The sequence below is a fragment of the Neophocaena asiaeorientalis genome, unplaced genomic scaffold (genome assembly GCF_003031525.2).
Source record: "Neophocaena asiaeorientalis asiaeorientalis breed wild unplaced genomic scaffold, Neophocaena_asiaeorientalis_V1.1 scaffold332, whole genome shotgun sequence".
NCBI lineage: Eukaryota > Metazoa > Chordata > Mammalia > Artiodactyla > Phocoenidae > Neophocaena > Neophocaena asiaeorientalis.
Window position 1 is genome coordinate 2,354,713 of NW_020173111.1, and position 15,059 is coordinate 2,369,771.

General features: G+C 54.5%; 1 protein-coding gene across 1 annotated transcript in view; it reads right to left on the reverse strand.

Annotated features, from left to right (window-relative positions):
• The window catches only part of MYH9 (myosin heavy chain 9), a 93,525-nt gene that overhangs the window by 43,433 nt on the left and 35,033 nt on the right, over positions 1–15,059 (reverse strand). The window contains exon 3 of the mRNA XM_024743444.1: positions 11,471–11,627. Within this exon, the coding sequence (XP_024599212.1) occupies positions 11,471–11,627 (157 nt within the window). The remainder of the gene's footprint in view (positions 1–11,470; positions 11,628–15,059) is intronic.

Sequence of the window (15,059 nt, forward strand, 5' to 3'; positions counted from 1 at the left end):
GCGCTGTGCTAAAGGCTGGGGAAGCCGTGGCAGCTTCCAGCACCCACCCCACCTTGATGAGTCTGGAACCAAAACAGCTATGACGGGGCTGCACCTCCCCCACTGCATGTCGGCAGAGGCCCAGCGGCGGGCAGAGGCCGGGCAGAGGCCCAGCAGCGGGCGTGTTCCGTCCCCGCTGGGAGAGTGGCAAGAATGTACCTGTACGGGGCCGGGCGGGTGGCGGGCGGCTGCCACTACCATAAAAGGAAACGTTCCCATCCCTCCCAGAAAGAACTGTTTTCCCAGGGCTGCCCAGGCCTGGTCCCCGGGATGGCTGGAATTCCTCTGATTGTGTGAGAAGGAATCGGATGCTGAACTCCTGAACAACAGGAAGCAGAGCTCCCAAACACACACATGTGGGCACACACACACACACAGACCCACGTGCGCACACGTAGGGACGTGGACACGCATGCACACAGTGCATGTACACGGACACAGGCGTGCTTAGGAGCATGTACAGACACGTGTGTATGCACACAGGCACATGTACACATAGACACACACGCCTGTGGGTGCACACACACAGACACGCACATACACACAGGCCTGCACACGCTTCAAATCCCAATTTCAGACCCGAACTCCTCATGTAACCTCCATCCACCCCACCATCTCCAGCTCTCCCTCCCCTCTGACCTTCCACCTCCAATTCCTGAAGCCAAGTGACCACTGTCAACACAGCGTAAAAGGAAACCCTCCAATCCTTGCATTTTACACTTTAAAGAAACCTTAATTTGCTTTGCCAGAACATTCATTTGGGCAAATGCTTTCACAGAGGAAAAGTGATGGGAGGCCTTTCTGATTTCCTCAACTCTGCCCCCACCAGCGGGTGCCCCTGAATCCACCTGCCCACCATGAATGACACTGTGGCCCCCAGCGTCGGCCTTGGCAGTTTTTACAGTGGGTTTGGGTCTGTAGGTGAGGCAGGCGCTGTCCCTGGTCTGCCCAAGCCTGTCTCAGCACACTTCTGCTCCGTTCCTGAGCTCAGAAGCATCTCTTCTGGGTAGGGGGTGGAGGGAATTCTCAGCAGCCAGCCGGCTCTCCGTCTGGCGCAGTTTACTCTACCAGAGCCCCGGAGCATTCCGGCTGGGACCCTCCTTAATACTCACTCCCCACATGGTCAGCTCTCAGGACACGGACCCTCGAGAGTCCAGACCACTCCACTGTTCGCTCAAGTCCTTATTTGGGTCTACGTGGACCGAAGACTTATTTGAAAACACCCTTCCTTCCTCCACAACAGAGGAGAGAGACAGACAGACAGGAACCCGACAGCCCAGAACCAGGGGAGTGCGCCCACCAAAGACAGCCCTGTTCTGGGAAACAGGCTCCCCACAGAATGAAGACGTTAGCCTGACTTAGGCCCCTGAACCCCTCCTGCCCTGGTACTGACTTGACGGGGACGGGGTAGAGACAGAATACGAATCTCTTCAGGGCTTTTTTCAACTCTTTTAGAAGCAGCAGGAGCCTTTCCTCAGGATAAAAATCTTCCTGAGTCCCTAATATGAAGAGCAGGAGATAAAAGTCAGAGTTGCTTGGGCAGTGGAGATGGGGTTCCTGCGAGCACACTTGACAACCACCAGTCCATGTGTCTGGAGCAGCGGCGGAGAGAAGAAAGCCAGGGGCTGCGCGCCCTAGAGCCCGGGGCACGATCCTCGCTCTGCACGGCCCCTTGGCCTCTGGGGAATCAGAGGGCAGGGCCACTCCAAGGACCGAATGATACGGGTGCCTGAAGCGTGAGGCACAGTGCAGGCGCTTGGAAACTGTCCTTAATGACACCAGCCCTTTGCACCTCCCAGCTCCCCCACTGCGCAGCCTCCTCGGAAGGACGACAGCGAGAAAGCTTTTAAGTTACATATTCGGTGATGAGGCCATTCCCTGCCCTGATTTTATTTTAAACCCCAAAAGCCCTGAGGCCTTTTGGAGCCGATTCCGATGTCCAAACAGACAGGTGTTTCCAGCCAGCTCAGAAGGCCCCGGCACAGGTGGGCGGAGGGGAGCCCTGACCGCAGGTATTTTGGCCCAGGTACGGGCTTATGCGAGGGGCCTTCTGGCTCATTTCCTCTGTGAGAGGAGCTGCCGATTCTTGTCCATAAAAGGCCACGAGGCTTGCTCAGCCGCGATGTGACATCAGCCCCGACAGGAAGTACAGGAGGAAGGGAACGGGCCCGGTTCACCAACAGCGGCTGCCCAGGGCTGACTCACTAGAGCGCTCACTAAGATAACACCTGCCGAGCTGCCGCGGGGCTGCTCTCTGGGGGCACCTGGAAGAGGGTCCTGCCCGCGGGACCTGTCTTCAGGTCAGCCGGGTTTCTCGAGAACTGACAGCCGTGCATACGGGCCAAGCAAAAACGAATGCAAGGGCAGCTACAGGTTGGACAACACACCTGCGTGGAGTGAGAGACGGCACGACCCATGGCCAGCGGGCCTCAGACTGTCCACCACCAAGGGGGTTGTCTTGCGAAAACTGCACAGCAGACCCCTGTGGGACCCCTGCTCCGTGTCACCTGGGATGGGAGCCCCGGGCTGCTGGGGCAAACTCCGGGGCAGCATTTTGGTCCCAATGGGCCAAAATGCAAAGCACTTCGCCAGGTGTAAAACATGGAGAGACCTGTGGGTTTGAGCTCAGACCCTGGAGGCTGGGAAGGCTCTAGAGAGCACGCAGTCCAATCACCTGCATCTAGAGGTCAGGACACCAAGTCCCGAGAAACCCAATGACTTGGTCAAAGTCACGTAAGCTGGGCTAAGAACCCAGGCCTCCAGATGCCTGCCTAGTTCCCCACTTTGCTCCCACAGGGCAGGGCCCTCTGTGCCACCGGCAGCCCCGCCTCAGTGCTGCGCGGAACGGGCCATCCCCACTCACGATGTGTCACACCGGCCTCGCAAGCTGTCTGCCACTTTCTCCAAAGCCAGCCCAACTCATGAGCTTGGGTTACAAGCGTTTGGGAAGCAAACAGAGAGGTGAGGAAAAGCAGGTGCAAAATAATGCTTCCTGCTAGCAGAGGCTGCGGGTTGGTGCCACGCCTCAGCGGCCTCGTGTCGCGGAGCCCTGGCAGCCTGCCTGCACCGCGGTCAGCCAGCGAGGAGGAAAGCCTGCCAGTGGCTCCCAAGCACACGGCGTGGGCACCAGCAACGTTCTTGCCAGGTACAAGGGTGGGCCCGGACCAAGCAGACGCTCAGTCAGCAGCTTCCAGGCCAGAAGCCAGCTGGCCCCAACCACTGCCTCCACCCACGTGCTCCCCGGGGTAAGGTCGGGGTTTGAAACCCAGGTACAGGAGACAGAGATCGGGCAGCCCTCCCCAACCAGCACCCCTGACAATTAGGAAGAAGCCCGAGGGACTGCTCTTTCATTCTGTTCGGGGGCAAGCGAGGCCCCCGACAAGCCCTCTCTTGGCCAAAACGCACCCGGCGGCTCACACAGGTGGGCTCCCAGCGCACAGGCAAACCTGCCCAAACCACTGCTCGTTGTTCATCCACCTTCCTGCGGGCAGGGCCGGAAGCAAAAACTCCATGAGGGGTTGCTGCCGAGGATGAGCCTTCCAGGATGGAGGGAGATTCCAAAGCCACGTGTGAGTGTAGACGGCCCACTGCAAAGGCCACGAGGACACGGCGGGGGGGTGGGGGGGACCTGACAACCCCCGAGGCCAGTTCTGCCCTGCTCTGAAACAATCCCTCGGGGAAAAGAAAAGACAGGCAGGAGGAGGCCCCGGCTAAGTCTGGTACAGAGAGCACTAAGCCACAGGTCACAGCTCTGCAGAGGGCTGGGCTCTCGGGGGAGGACAGGAAGGAAGAACAAAGGGACACGAGCAGGAAATGAGATGGACACCGCCAGGCAAAGCTCAGGACAAACTTGGCTCCAAGTCGGAGCACAAACAGCCCTCCAAGGAGGACAGCAGGCTTTGCGAATGTCCCATTCCCAGGTTCGGTCAAACCTGGAGAACCAGGAACACAAATGCTAGGAGACGAACCACGGTGGCACGTGAAGATGCTCCCTGCAGAAGCCAGTGGCTCCGGTCGCCTTGAGAAGGGCGCTCAAATGAAATAAAAGATGGGCTGGTAACTGTTGGGCCGGAATTTGCTCCTGGAACAGGGCTTCTGTTCTTAGCTTTCAGCTTAGAGCTCTGCCCTATTTGCGTTTGCGGTCCAGCTCGTGTTGGAGAGACCAGCTCTTCGACGAGAGTCAGGAAGCCCAGCTGGAATGGCACCCCGAGCCCCAGTCAGCGCTGTTTGCCAGAAGAACAGAATTTATTACAAAGGTCGATACTGGGCCATTAGCCTTGGTCAAGACTAAAGGGATTTTACAGAAGCCACTTACATTATCCTGACTTTTAGGCCTGCAGACTCTCAGCTCTCTTTATCTCTTTAGTTTTAGGGAATTTACTTTGTTCTCCTCTGATAGCTTAATTCCAGAAATCGGGCAGGGGAAGAAAGCAACCCGTTTCTCCAAATGCACCAGTGTTCCGCCCTGGCATACCAGGACATGCTCTCCTGGGGTCTCAGGGCCAGAACTTGAGAAAACAGTAAAAACGAGCTGCTAGGCAGTGTTCAGCAGGTAGTGAGAGAGGAACTAGGCCAGGGAAGTTAAAAGCAAAAAGCAGGGCTTCCCTGGCGGCGCAGTGGTTGAGAGTCCGCCTGCCGATGCAGGGGACATGGGTTTGTGCCCCGGTCCCGGAAGATCCCACATGTCGCGGAGCGGCTGGGCCCGTGAGCCATGGCCGCTGAGCCTGCGCGTCCGGAGCCTGTGCTCCGCAACGGGAGAGGCCACAGCAGTGAGAGGCCTGCGTACTGCAAAAAAAAAAAAAAAAAAAAAAAAAAAAAAAAGCAAAAAGCAGCTCAGCCATTAGAGGCTATGCAGGTGAGTTTTTGTTGTTTGTTTGTTTGTTGGGGCGAGGGGGGTTACAGTAACAGAGACATGGGCCCAAGTTCTCGACCACCGCCAAAGTTTCAGGTTCCAAGAGGTCACTTCTTTCTCCTTTCCCACTTCAGCCGGCCCAGAGCAAAGCAGAGCCGCCCTGTTGGGTTGGATTAAAAACAAAACAAAAAAAGCAAGCCGAAAGCTGAATCCTTGAAAAGGACCCATTAACCACAGATTCCTCTTCTAGAAAGACCGTTACATAGAAATGAGACAGACAGGCGTGACCACAATTAAGTAGCCTCATTCCGTGGGCCGACTTCCCTTCTGGGGGGGCCTGACCAAGCAGCCTCCTTGTCCGGGCTTCGGTGTTGGGGCAGGGGGCCAAGGGCTGCCTGTCATGACGCCCCTCTGGTAGCCCACCAGCACATCAACAGAGGACGACTCCAGTGCCACGGAGGAACCGTCTCTCGCGTGTACCATTCTCCTGAAGGCCCCTGAGGCCACATCGACACCAAGGCCTCGTGCTGCCATCTGAGGCCCATGGACCGCATCAGACAAGCTAGAGGCTGCGTCTGCCACTTCTCACCTGTGTATCACACGGTCACTACAGGGAAGCAGCTACAACAAGCCACTTCCTGTACGTGCTGGTACCCAGAGCCTGGCCTCTGGGAGGATGCTCACCGAGGAGATTAAGAAGCCACCTGAGGAAGCACTTGGTCACCACTTTCATCACGCAAATGGGAGCGTGGATGGACGGGATACGCCATGTGCAGGTCTTGCAGAAGGCAGGGACTGTTCAGTCAAGACACTGCATGTCCAGGTCCCACTGCTACCTTCTAATGGGCACCTGTCACAGGCCAGGAACCGTACGCACGGCCCCTTGTTTGATCCTGACAGTAAACCCGCCAAGTACGTTTATCCGGCCAAGAAGCAGATGAGAAAATGAAGGCCCAAAGTGGACCCCAGTCGGTCAGGACGTGACAGAGCTGGACGCCGACCAGTCTGAACCCCACGCTCTCTTTTCTGCACACTTCTTGGTCACAAGGCAAGCTTCTCCCTTAAGCTAAGGCCGAGAGAGACCCGGCAGACTCCTGCTGACCTACTCCAGAAGCGCTGTGTCATTTGTCAAGGCGGCCCTCGAGATAGGTGGGCCCCCAGGTGCTGGGCCCTCACGCTCCTGCTGCAGTGTACCTGCCTGCCTCCCAGGCCGCCCCCGCCCCCAGCAGGCCCCAGAGGGGCTGCGTCCAGCATGGCCGGCCGGCAGGGGTAACCGTGTGGCAGGGGTGACAGAGCGCAGCCCTCAGGGTGAGCTGCTGCCTCCAGGCCTCCCTCAGACAGCGGGGCCTTTGTGTGTCGCCGGCTGGCAGGGCTCCCTGGCAGGGCCTTAGCCTCCTGGCCGGCACATTCCTGCTTAAGTGGAATCATCACATCCACGGCTTCCTCGGCGGCCTGTCCTGGTGAGTCTGCTCAAAGGCATGGTTTACTGGAGCCTCAAAGCACTACCTAGCACCTCCCCAACATGGAGCTTTTCCTCAGAAAGACCTTGGAGGGCAGACAGCTTCACGGGGGCAACAGGCGGCAGGACCGGGAGAACGAAGAGAGAGGGGCAGGAGGGCCCCTCCGGCCCTAACCAGCCAGCAGGACGGGAGCATCCCTCCCAACACAAGCCAGGGTGAAGGAGGACCCACGGCGCCCTGGAGGATGGGCATCAGGGCAGGAGTCAGGAGACCGGGTGTCTGGGGCTGGCTCTCTGTGGGCCTTTGGGCAAAGTTAGTTAATGTTTCTGGGCCTGTCCCTTTACCTGTGATGCGGGAGGATCGTCCTCAGATGTGAAGAGAACGCTCAAATTCTGCCCTTCCTTGTTTACCCGAAAAGGTTAGTCAAGCACCAACAGGCATGTGGACACTCACTGGGCCCGTGGTGACCAACCACTCCTGGGGCAGCTTCCGCTGAGAAGCAGAGGTGGGATTAGTGCAGAGCGAAGGGTTAAATAGTTCTTGGATTAGTTTAGGTCTGGAATGAGAGCAGACCCTGCTGCCACTCCCCCAGAAATGCTGGGAGCTCATTAAAATACCATAAAGTCACCGAAAGTGAACCAAACCTGGCATTCTAACTAATTAACAAAGAAGAGGGTCTTTTTCTTCTATTCCTGGGGAGATAACTGAGCTCAAATTCTTCAACTGGCCAGTTCTCCTGTGAGAACACACACACTCTTTCCCACGGAGGGTGGAAGTCAGAAGCGCCCTTTCCCCACCCAGCCGTGCGTCTGACAGACCACGTGCTCTTCTCCCAAATTCCCCGGGCAGCCCTGGATACCCTGTCTCCGCAGGGCGGACGATGCTGCTTCTCCCGAATTCCCCGGGCAGCCCTGGGTACCCTGTCCCCACAGGGCAGACGTCTGCCTCCCGCTCTCTCATTTTCCCGGCATTCCGCGCTTTACAGAATCCTGAGGGACGGTTCAACCACAAGGTAGGAAGACCCAGTAATGCCCAGGACAACAAATTAACCAAACGGGAAAGCCAGGGTTGGGAGGGTGAACGTACCAGGTCACCCCAACTTTAATTAAACCCAAGGCTGAGGATTAAAACAAACAAGACTGGGCCGGGCACGTCTGGGCTGTGCTGCAACCATTTACTGACATATACCTGCCAGGCTTTCCACAGGAGCCAACCTCCAGGGTGCCATTCCGACCACCCTAGGCCTCGGCGGCCACACCTTCCTCTGAATTCCCAAGACAGCCAACACCTGCCACAGTCACGCTGGCACCAGGTGGAGGTGGCAACTCGTCCTGCTAGACAGCTTTGGCCACAGATCCCTGTGTACAAACATGTCTGTCTCTCCACCCGGATTGCCATCGCCTCCAGTGCCAGAGTAACGTACTCAACCTCTTAGTATTCTGGCACTTTCCAATCTCCTACCTCCATGGCCTAATCCAGGCTACCATATACTGCCATGCCCCAACCTGTGCCCACGGCAGACAGCACTAATCCATCCCAGCATTCCTTGGCACTGAGTCTTAGATCCTTTGTCAACACAGGGTTAGGCAAGGCACTACTGATGGGAGCTGACACTCAGAATAAAACCAATCTGCAATGCTTAGTCCAGGGGTTCTGCAGTGGGGACAATTTTGCCCCCCAGGGAACATTTGGTAACAATGCCTAGGGGCCTTTTTGGTTGTCACAACTGCAGAGGGAGGGTGCTGCTGGCATCGAGTGCGTAGAGGCCCAGATGCTGTGAAGCATCCCATAATGCTCGGGACAAACTCCACCCCCCCCAACAACAACAACAAAAAAAACAGAGAATGGATATCCAGCCCCAAACCGTCAATGGTGCCAAGTTTGAGAAACCCTGGCTTCGTCCGACAAACAGGTAAAGTAACCATATAATTCATCAGCCAAACGGGAGCGCTTCTGAAAGTGAGAGAGGGCAGTGTTAATACTAACTGCAAGACGGCAGGCATAAATCAGGACTTACAGGCAAACCAGAGCATTTAAGAGATGAAAGACGGAGGGAGGTCCCTAGAAGTCAAAGAGCTCATCTCATAAAAGTCTCCAGACAAAGCCACCAACTCCCCTATTTGGCAGAATAAATGCTAGTATGTCATAAGCCACAGCCAGCTCAGGGAGGAAATCTTTTTCTAGTTCCTGTTTAAAGAAAAAGCAGAAAAGGAACTGTCTGGCTGTGGCTTTTAGGATGTAAGTGTCAGAGAACAGACCTGTGTTCCCCTAAGCCAGAGGGGCAGCATGTGCTAATAAGTAAGACACGCTCTCCAAAAGAGAGGCACTGATTCTAACAGCCTGCAGACCCCAAGGCTCCACTGTCCATACCTGACTCAGGGCAGGCACCAAAGGCTCTGCTCGAGAACTTCCTTTACTGGTGAACCATCTTGTCCTAACAGGGGCAACTTCTGTTAATTAACTTCCTCCCTGTCCCAAGAACAAGAAATCTGTTGCTGATTGCTTTGCGGGTCAACTGTGTGCGACAAGAGGGAACTTGGAAACGTCCTCGGTCAACATGGGGGCTGAAGAGCTGCACCGAGTCTAACATGAAGCAGAAATGGACAAAAACTTCTCAGATTGAGGTTTAGAAAGTACACGGACCCAGCACCCACACAGATAATTTTAAAAAAGCAACAAGACCTTAGGTTTCCTGTGCCTACAGATGTCCAAAAGATGAAAACACCCACCCATTCACCCTCATAAGTTTGGGGTGGCTCCTCAGTTCCCATCAAGGCCATTCCATTATGGCCAAGCTTCCTGATCAACACAAAGGAAAGCTCCAGTCCTCTGCAAGCTCCCTTTTTTTTTTTTTCCCTCAATTATATCCAACCTATAGCGCTGACTTTTGCCCCTCAAAATTCTTTGTGGTTGTTGAACACACAATAATTGGGCGAAATCTCTTTGGGAAGAAGTCCCACAGATTGTCAGAAAAAAGGCTGGCAGTTCAGTTCTAGAGACTCCGACTCCTGGCACCATGCTGTACATCACTACATTATTCTTATCATAATGGCTTGGCAAGAAGTGAAAAATCCCACTTGCTAGAAAACCTTTCAGGTCTGGGATCCAAGTGTGGGAACATGCCCTAACTCAGTCGTGCGGAGCTCAAGAATACTCCAGGGTGCACTTCCTGCATGAGGCCAATTATGAGAGCAAGGAGAAAACTGACTCATAACCTCTAGAGACAGACTCAGGCTCTTCCGGAATCCCACAGAATGTTCTCCTACCAGACTGTTCTAGTTAGCACTCTGAAACAGACATCCTACTTTAAAACTAAAGGGCTGGCTTCTTCAACGAATTCTGATAGACGTGAACATGAGCCAAAGGGTAGGCCAAACGTGTACAACCTACATAATTCACCAAGCTTGGCAATGAAACACCTTCCACAGCACTATGTGGATGGTACAAGACAGACCCACATGTTGCCATTTTAAACCACTAAACCAGGGACAAAGTTGTAAATACGATAAGACATCACCACCACAGCCTAGATTGACTACAAAGTTTAAAGAAAAAAAAAAAAAACGATGCCCATGTAATAGGACATGAAAAACCACTATCCATACAAGATATGAGAACATAGCCCTGTGCTAGGTAGTTGACTAAGCTCTGAGAATATAAAGGCAACCTGGGCCCAGTCCACACCTAAGTCAAAGTATTACTAGGGCTAGCCCAGACATCCTCCCAGGCTGGCAGTAATGCTTCAGTCGTGTCTTTAACAAAAGACTAGAGACTTGCCAGGTATTGCGGGGCAGATGGAACAGGCATGGTGGCTTCAAGCAGAGAGGCCTACTGGAGAAATGTAAGGAGTTCCATGTAGCCAGCAAGTTGGAGAGGTAGGCAGCAGGCCAATTACAAAGGGCACCGTATGCTGCTGGAGGGTTTAAGGGTTATCTCTGGGGCAATTGAGGAGACTTTTCAAGAGTTCAAATCAGGGGTTTGATCAGATTTGCATTCCAGAAGGATGACTCTCTGATAGACGCACAGAGAGAGGGCTCTATTAAGAGCAAAGGTTAAGAGGCACAGCAATAGTACCGGCAAAAAATTGTAGAGGCCTGAACTAAGGCCAGGGCCACAGAGACAAGAGGGGGAAGGAGGTCAGAAATGTTAAAAGAGATAAAATCTATAGAGAGCGCTGACTGGCTTGGAAAAAGGGGTGAGAGAGAAAGGGGACAGTGTAAGACGAGCCAGGTTCCAGGCTTGGGTGACTGGGTGGATGGAGAAATGGCAGCCGGGAGCAAGTGGCTGGCAGCAATCAGCTAACAGAGCCGGTCCTCAGCTGGAAAGTGATGGCAAAACCACTCGAGTGGATGGGCCATGGTCCAGAGGACGAGACCCTGAGAAGCACCAGGTGTAACGGGGGAGAAGCATGCAGATGGGCAAGGCTGAGATTAGGGGAACCAGAGAGTCACAGGAAGGAAGGGCTTTCAAAAGGAAGTGGGTAAGACTGTCCAATCCTGGGAGAGGTTAAGTAAGATAAGAGCTCAGAGCTCCACAGAAGGGAGGGTGGCCTTTGTCAGACAGAATGGGGGGCACGACGTGCAGGGCAAGGAGTGTGGCTGAGAAGTGTTGAACAGAGGTGCTAAGCACGGATACTTCCTCTAAAAAGCTCCACTATGACGGGGCAGAGAGAGCAGAGACAACCTACAGTAGGGCACAGAATCCAGGAGAGACTTTGTGTGTTTTTTTTTTAAAGATGTGAAAACTCAAGCATGTTTCCAAACTGTGTAGAAGAGAAGAGGTGAAAAGAATGAAGGAAAGGAAGTAACTGGTGGAAGAGGGGACCTGGAAGTCAGAGGACTGGCACAGGAGCTCCTGACAAGAATGAGAAATTGGGAAAATAATTAGGAAATGCATTTCTTAAAGCTTCTTGAACATTCTATCAACATACAAACATCTCCTTTGATAGCCACTGGTCTTGACTCTCACGCAACGGCTTACAGACCTCCACAATACATGGCCCCCTCACCAGTGCCATCAACACCAATGCAGCCACAAGATCACCATGAAGGAGCACCTGCAAAGGTGCCAACAAGGCTAGAGGTAAAGACTCAGCCCCTGGGAAGCCCACGGCACTCACCTTGCATCATACTCCTGTAGGCTGTGTCTGTGATGGCGTAGATGTGGGGAGGCATCTCATGCCTCTTCTTGCCCTTATACATTTCCACGATCTCTTCGGAGTAGATGGGCAGGTTCTTATAAGGGTTGATGACCACACAGAACAGGCCCGAGTAGGTCTGAAAGAAAAGGGCGGCAAACAGGAATGGGTTAGCAAGTCTGATTCTCAACGGCGTGCACACTTCGTGGCAAAATGCCTGCTGCCTCTAAGGACCCCGAGTCAGCCTGATGTGAAAGCCCCCCCTGGAGCCCCTGGTTCTCCGGGCCCCACTCCGGCAGACCTGCCGAGGCGCTGGGGCACCAGCACCATCTCTGCTCTTTTAGTTGAGGGGAGCCTCCCTCGACTGCAACACTGCTGCCAGCTGTGCACGTTGACAAGCATGTGCATCGGGCGAGATCTGGGGCAAGCTTCGTGGACAGTAGGAGTCCAGTTACGAAACTCAGATCCAAGGACGATAAAGATGTGTTTGGCATCGTGAGAGATGCACAAAGGGAAAAGGATTCGGCGGCAGCAAGCAAACGGTGTGGAAATACAAATTATTCTACCCTTAAGGACCCTCTGAGATATTCAAGCCTAAACTTTCCCAGCACTGGGAAAGACTCATGGCACTCCTCAACCATCTAGGATCCTTCGTGGGATAATAGATCGCTGACAGATACCTCTCTCCCTGGAACCTTCCAGAGACACTCACATGAAAATCTCTAGAAAACTTAAAGACCGGGGCTTCCCTGGTGGCGCAGTGGTTAAGAATCCACCTGCCAGTGCAGGGGACACGGGTTCAAGCCCTGGTCTGGGAAGATCCTACATGCCGCAGAGCAACTAAGCCCGTGCGCCACAACTACTGAGCCTGTGCTCTAGAGCCCGCGAGCCGTAACTACCGAGGCCCGCGCACCTAGAGCCCGTGCTCCGCAACAAGAGAAGCCACTGCAATGAGAAGCCTGCCCACTGCAACGAAGAGTAGCCCCCGCTCGCCGCAGCTAGAGAAAGCCCGTGCGCGGAAACAAAGACCCAACGGAGCCAAAAATAAAAGAAGATAAAATAAAAATAAATTAATTAAAAAAACCCACAAACTTAAAGACCACTTTCATGTCCCCTGTGAGCCTTCTCCAAGACTCAGGTCTCCTCTTGAAGGGGAACCCAATTCGTCAACACTCCACGTGAGGCTCCCGAGAATATACCCAATACCCCAAGTCTGAGATGACTAGGTTAAAATCAGACCCCAGAGTCAAACCTCAGCAAGGGCAAGTTTCTTAACCTCCCTCTCCCTCCATTTCTCAACCTATAAAATGGGCACACGCAGACTAGTTGATCCTCACTGAGTGGTTATGCGGATCACAGCACCCAGCACAGCCGTGGAGAGAGGCTCAGAGTAGGTCAGGAAAGCAGTTTCCGGTGGCAACGGTCTAGGCAGCTCTGCCTTTCTTCAGTGTCCTCTTTTTCTAATAATTTTCCCGCTATTTTTTTTTTTTCAAGATCCTTCTCCCCGACAAGAAAAAAAAGACTCCTAATAGCTGGGCGAGACCCTCTGAGACCACCCAGGTGACGGGTGCTCATTGTGGGGGGACAGCTTTCTTTAGGTCGCTGGAGCAACCCAAGCACCTTCTCCCTAGGAAAACAGGCCACAGGCCCAGAAAAAGCCAGGCGAAGCGAGGCCCATAAGCCATGACTCACACCTGCAGCCCCGACTGTTGAGTGATGGCTGAAGGCCACGAGGCAGCTCCTGGCAGAGCTGGGAGCAGACCTAGGTTCCACAATCCCCCCAGTGCAGACCTCCTTGGTTCTCCGAACTCCTCACATCTTTTTGTTTCCCTTGCTACAGGTGGCCTCGACCCTCACTGTCCACAGTGTTGCCCTCCGATTCCAACAGCAGGCAACATCTGAGGGGCTGGGTATGTGTCAATCCAGTCCCTTCCACCCTGCCCACTCCAGTCTCGCCAAAACTGAGGGTGGATCTTGCGGCTGAATCCAAAGACAGGGTCCACACAGGAACCAGTCGGGAGCACAGAGGCCCTTCCCAGCACTGGCCAAGGGCTACAGGTCTTGGACTTTTCAAGCAGAAGTTAGGCTGAAAGCAGAACTCGGGAAGGACCCACCAACCACGCACCGGCCCCCGTGCAAAAGAGCAGATGACCTTGGAAATGAACAAGGGTGCCTGACTGCCTCTTCTGCGTGGAGGAGGGGACGCAGGGCCCCGAGTTTCCTTCTTCCTGGGATAATCAGTCAATTGCTCTCCCTCCAACTACTCTCTTCAGGAGGTACCAGGAAAGCTCTGAAGCAGAGAAGTCTGCACGAGGTGTTGGCAACCTGCAGCTCGGGTATTATGGGAAGACGGGAGCACGGCGGGAAACCTCTGGTTTTCCCTCCATGACTGTCGGGTGGGGCTGAGATAGCAGGCCAGGGAGCAGCGAGGTCATCCCAGGAGCTCAGAAACAAGTGAGCTTTGTTCCTGGGGTTTGAGAAAACCCACACTCTAGGAAATCCAGCCCGATGAAAGCGAAGGACAACGTGGCCACACATTTAGGGCGTGCCACGGGGCCAGATGTTTGGAAACAGCTGGTGGTGACGGCAGAAGGGGCCTGGGTTTTACTAGGACAAGCCTTTCTGACAGCTGGGTGGGCAGATGGTCCCATGGGGGGGTTCAAGAGGACCTCAAAGTTCTCTGGGCTAATCCCATCAAATCAGTGGATGATGAAACTAAGCCCCGAGGAATGAGCACTGCAGCTCAGGTGGGAGGAAGGGGCTGTACTGTGAGCCCATCCTGCTGGAGGCCCGTGGAGGCGCAGACACTGAACAAGTGGCTCTGCTCCCACACGGCCACACCAGGGAGCTGCTCCATTCACGGGCCACAGAAGCTCTTTGTGCCCGACTGCCCCCTGCCCCCGGGCCTCCCCCCACCAAAGAAACAGACAGAGCAGCTGTGGCGCAGAATTAGCCACGCTCCCCACAACGCCAGGCAGACACACCGCACAAAGGCTCCCGGGGTCGCAATTTGGAACAGCGTGTACAGAGAGAGGGCCTGTGAATGAGGCAGCGCCCCCTGCCCAGGCAGCCCCATCGAGCGGCTCTGATCTCCCCGCAGCTCTGCACCTGCTGGGGGTGTCCATTAGGGCAACTGCACAGACAATCGACTTCCTTTTGGTGAGGATGCCAAGGAGGAGGCTGGACTGAAGCAGGAGGATCTGCGCACGGGAGATGCCAGCAAAGAAGCAAAAACGGGAGTTAAGGCCTAACGCCTCCAGCTGAAGAGTTTTGGAGAAAAGGCTCTGGTCCTGCCCACGAGTTGTAGGCGCAGGTCCCTGCCTGCCTAGAGTAAAACCCACACTCTGAGAGATGAAGCAACTAACGTCGAATGCACTTTCCTAATATTTCCGTTTGCAGCCAGCTGATAGGCAAGTGCAGGCCACCGACTTGTTTCACACTCAGCAATGCTCTAACAGGACCCAAGCTGAACAGCGACACCCATAAAAGGCCGAGCAGAGGGTCGGAATTACCTTCACCTACGACAAAAGGTAGCAGCTACAGAGCCGAGGCTCTCCGCGAGCCCAGGGCT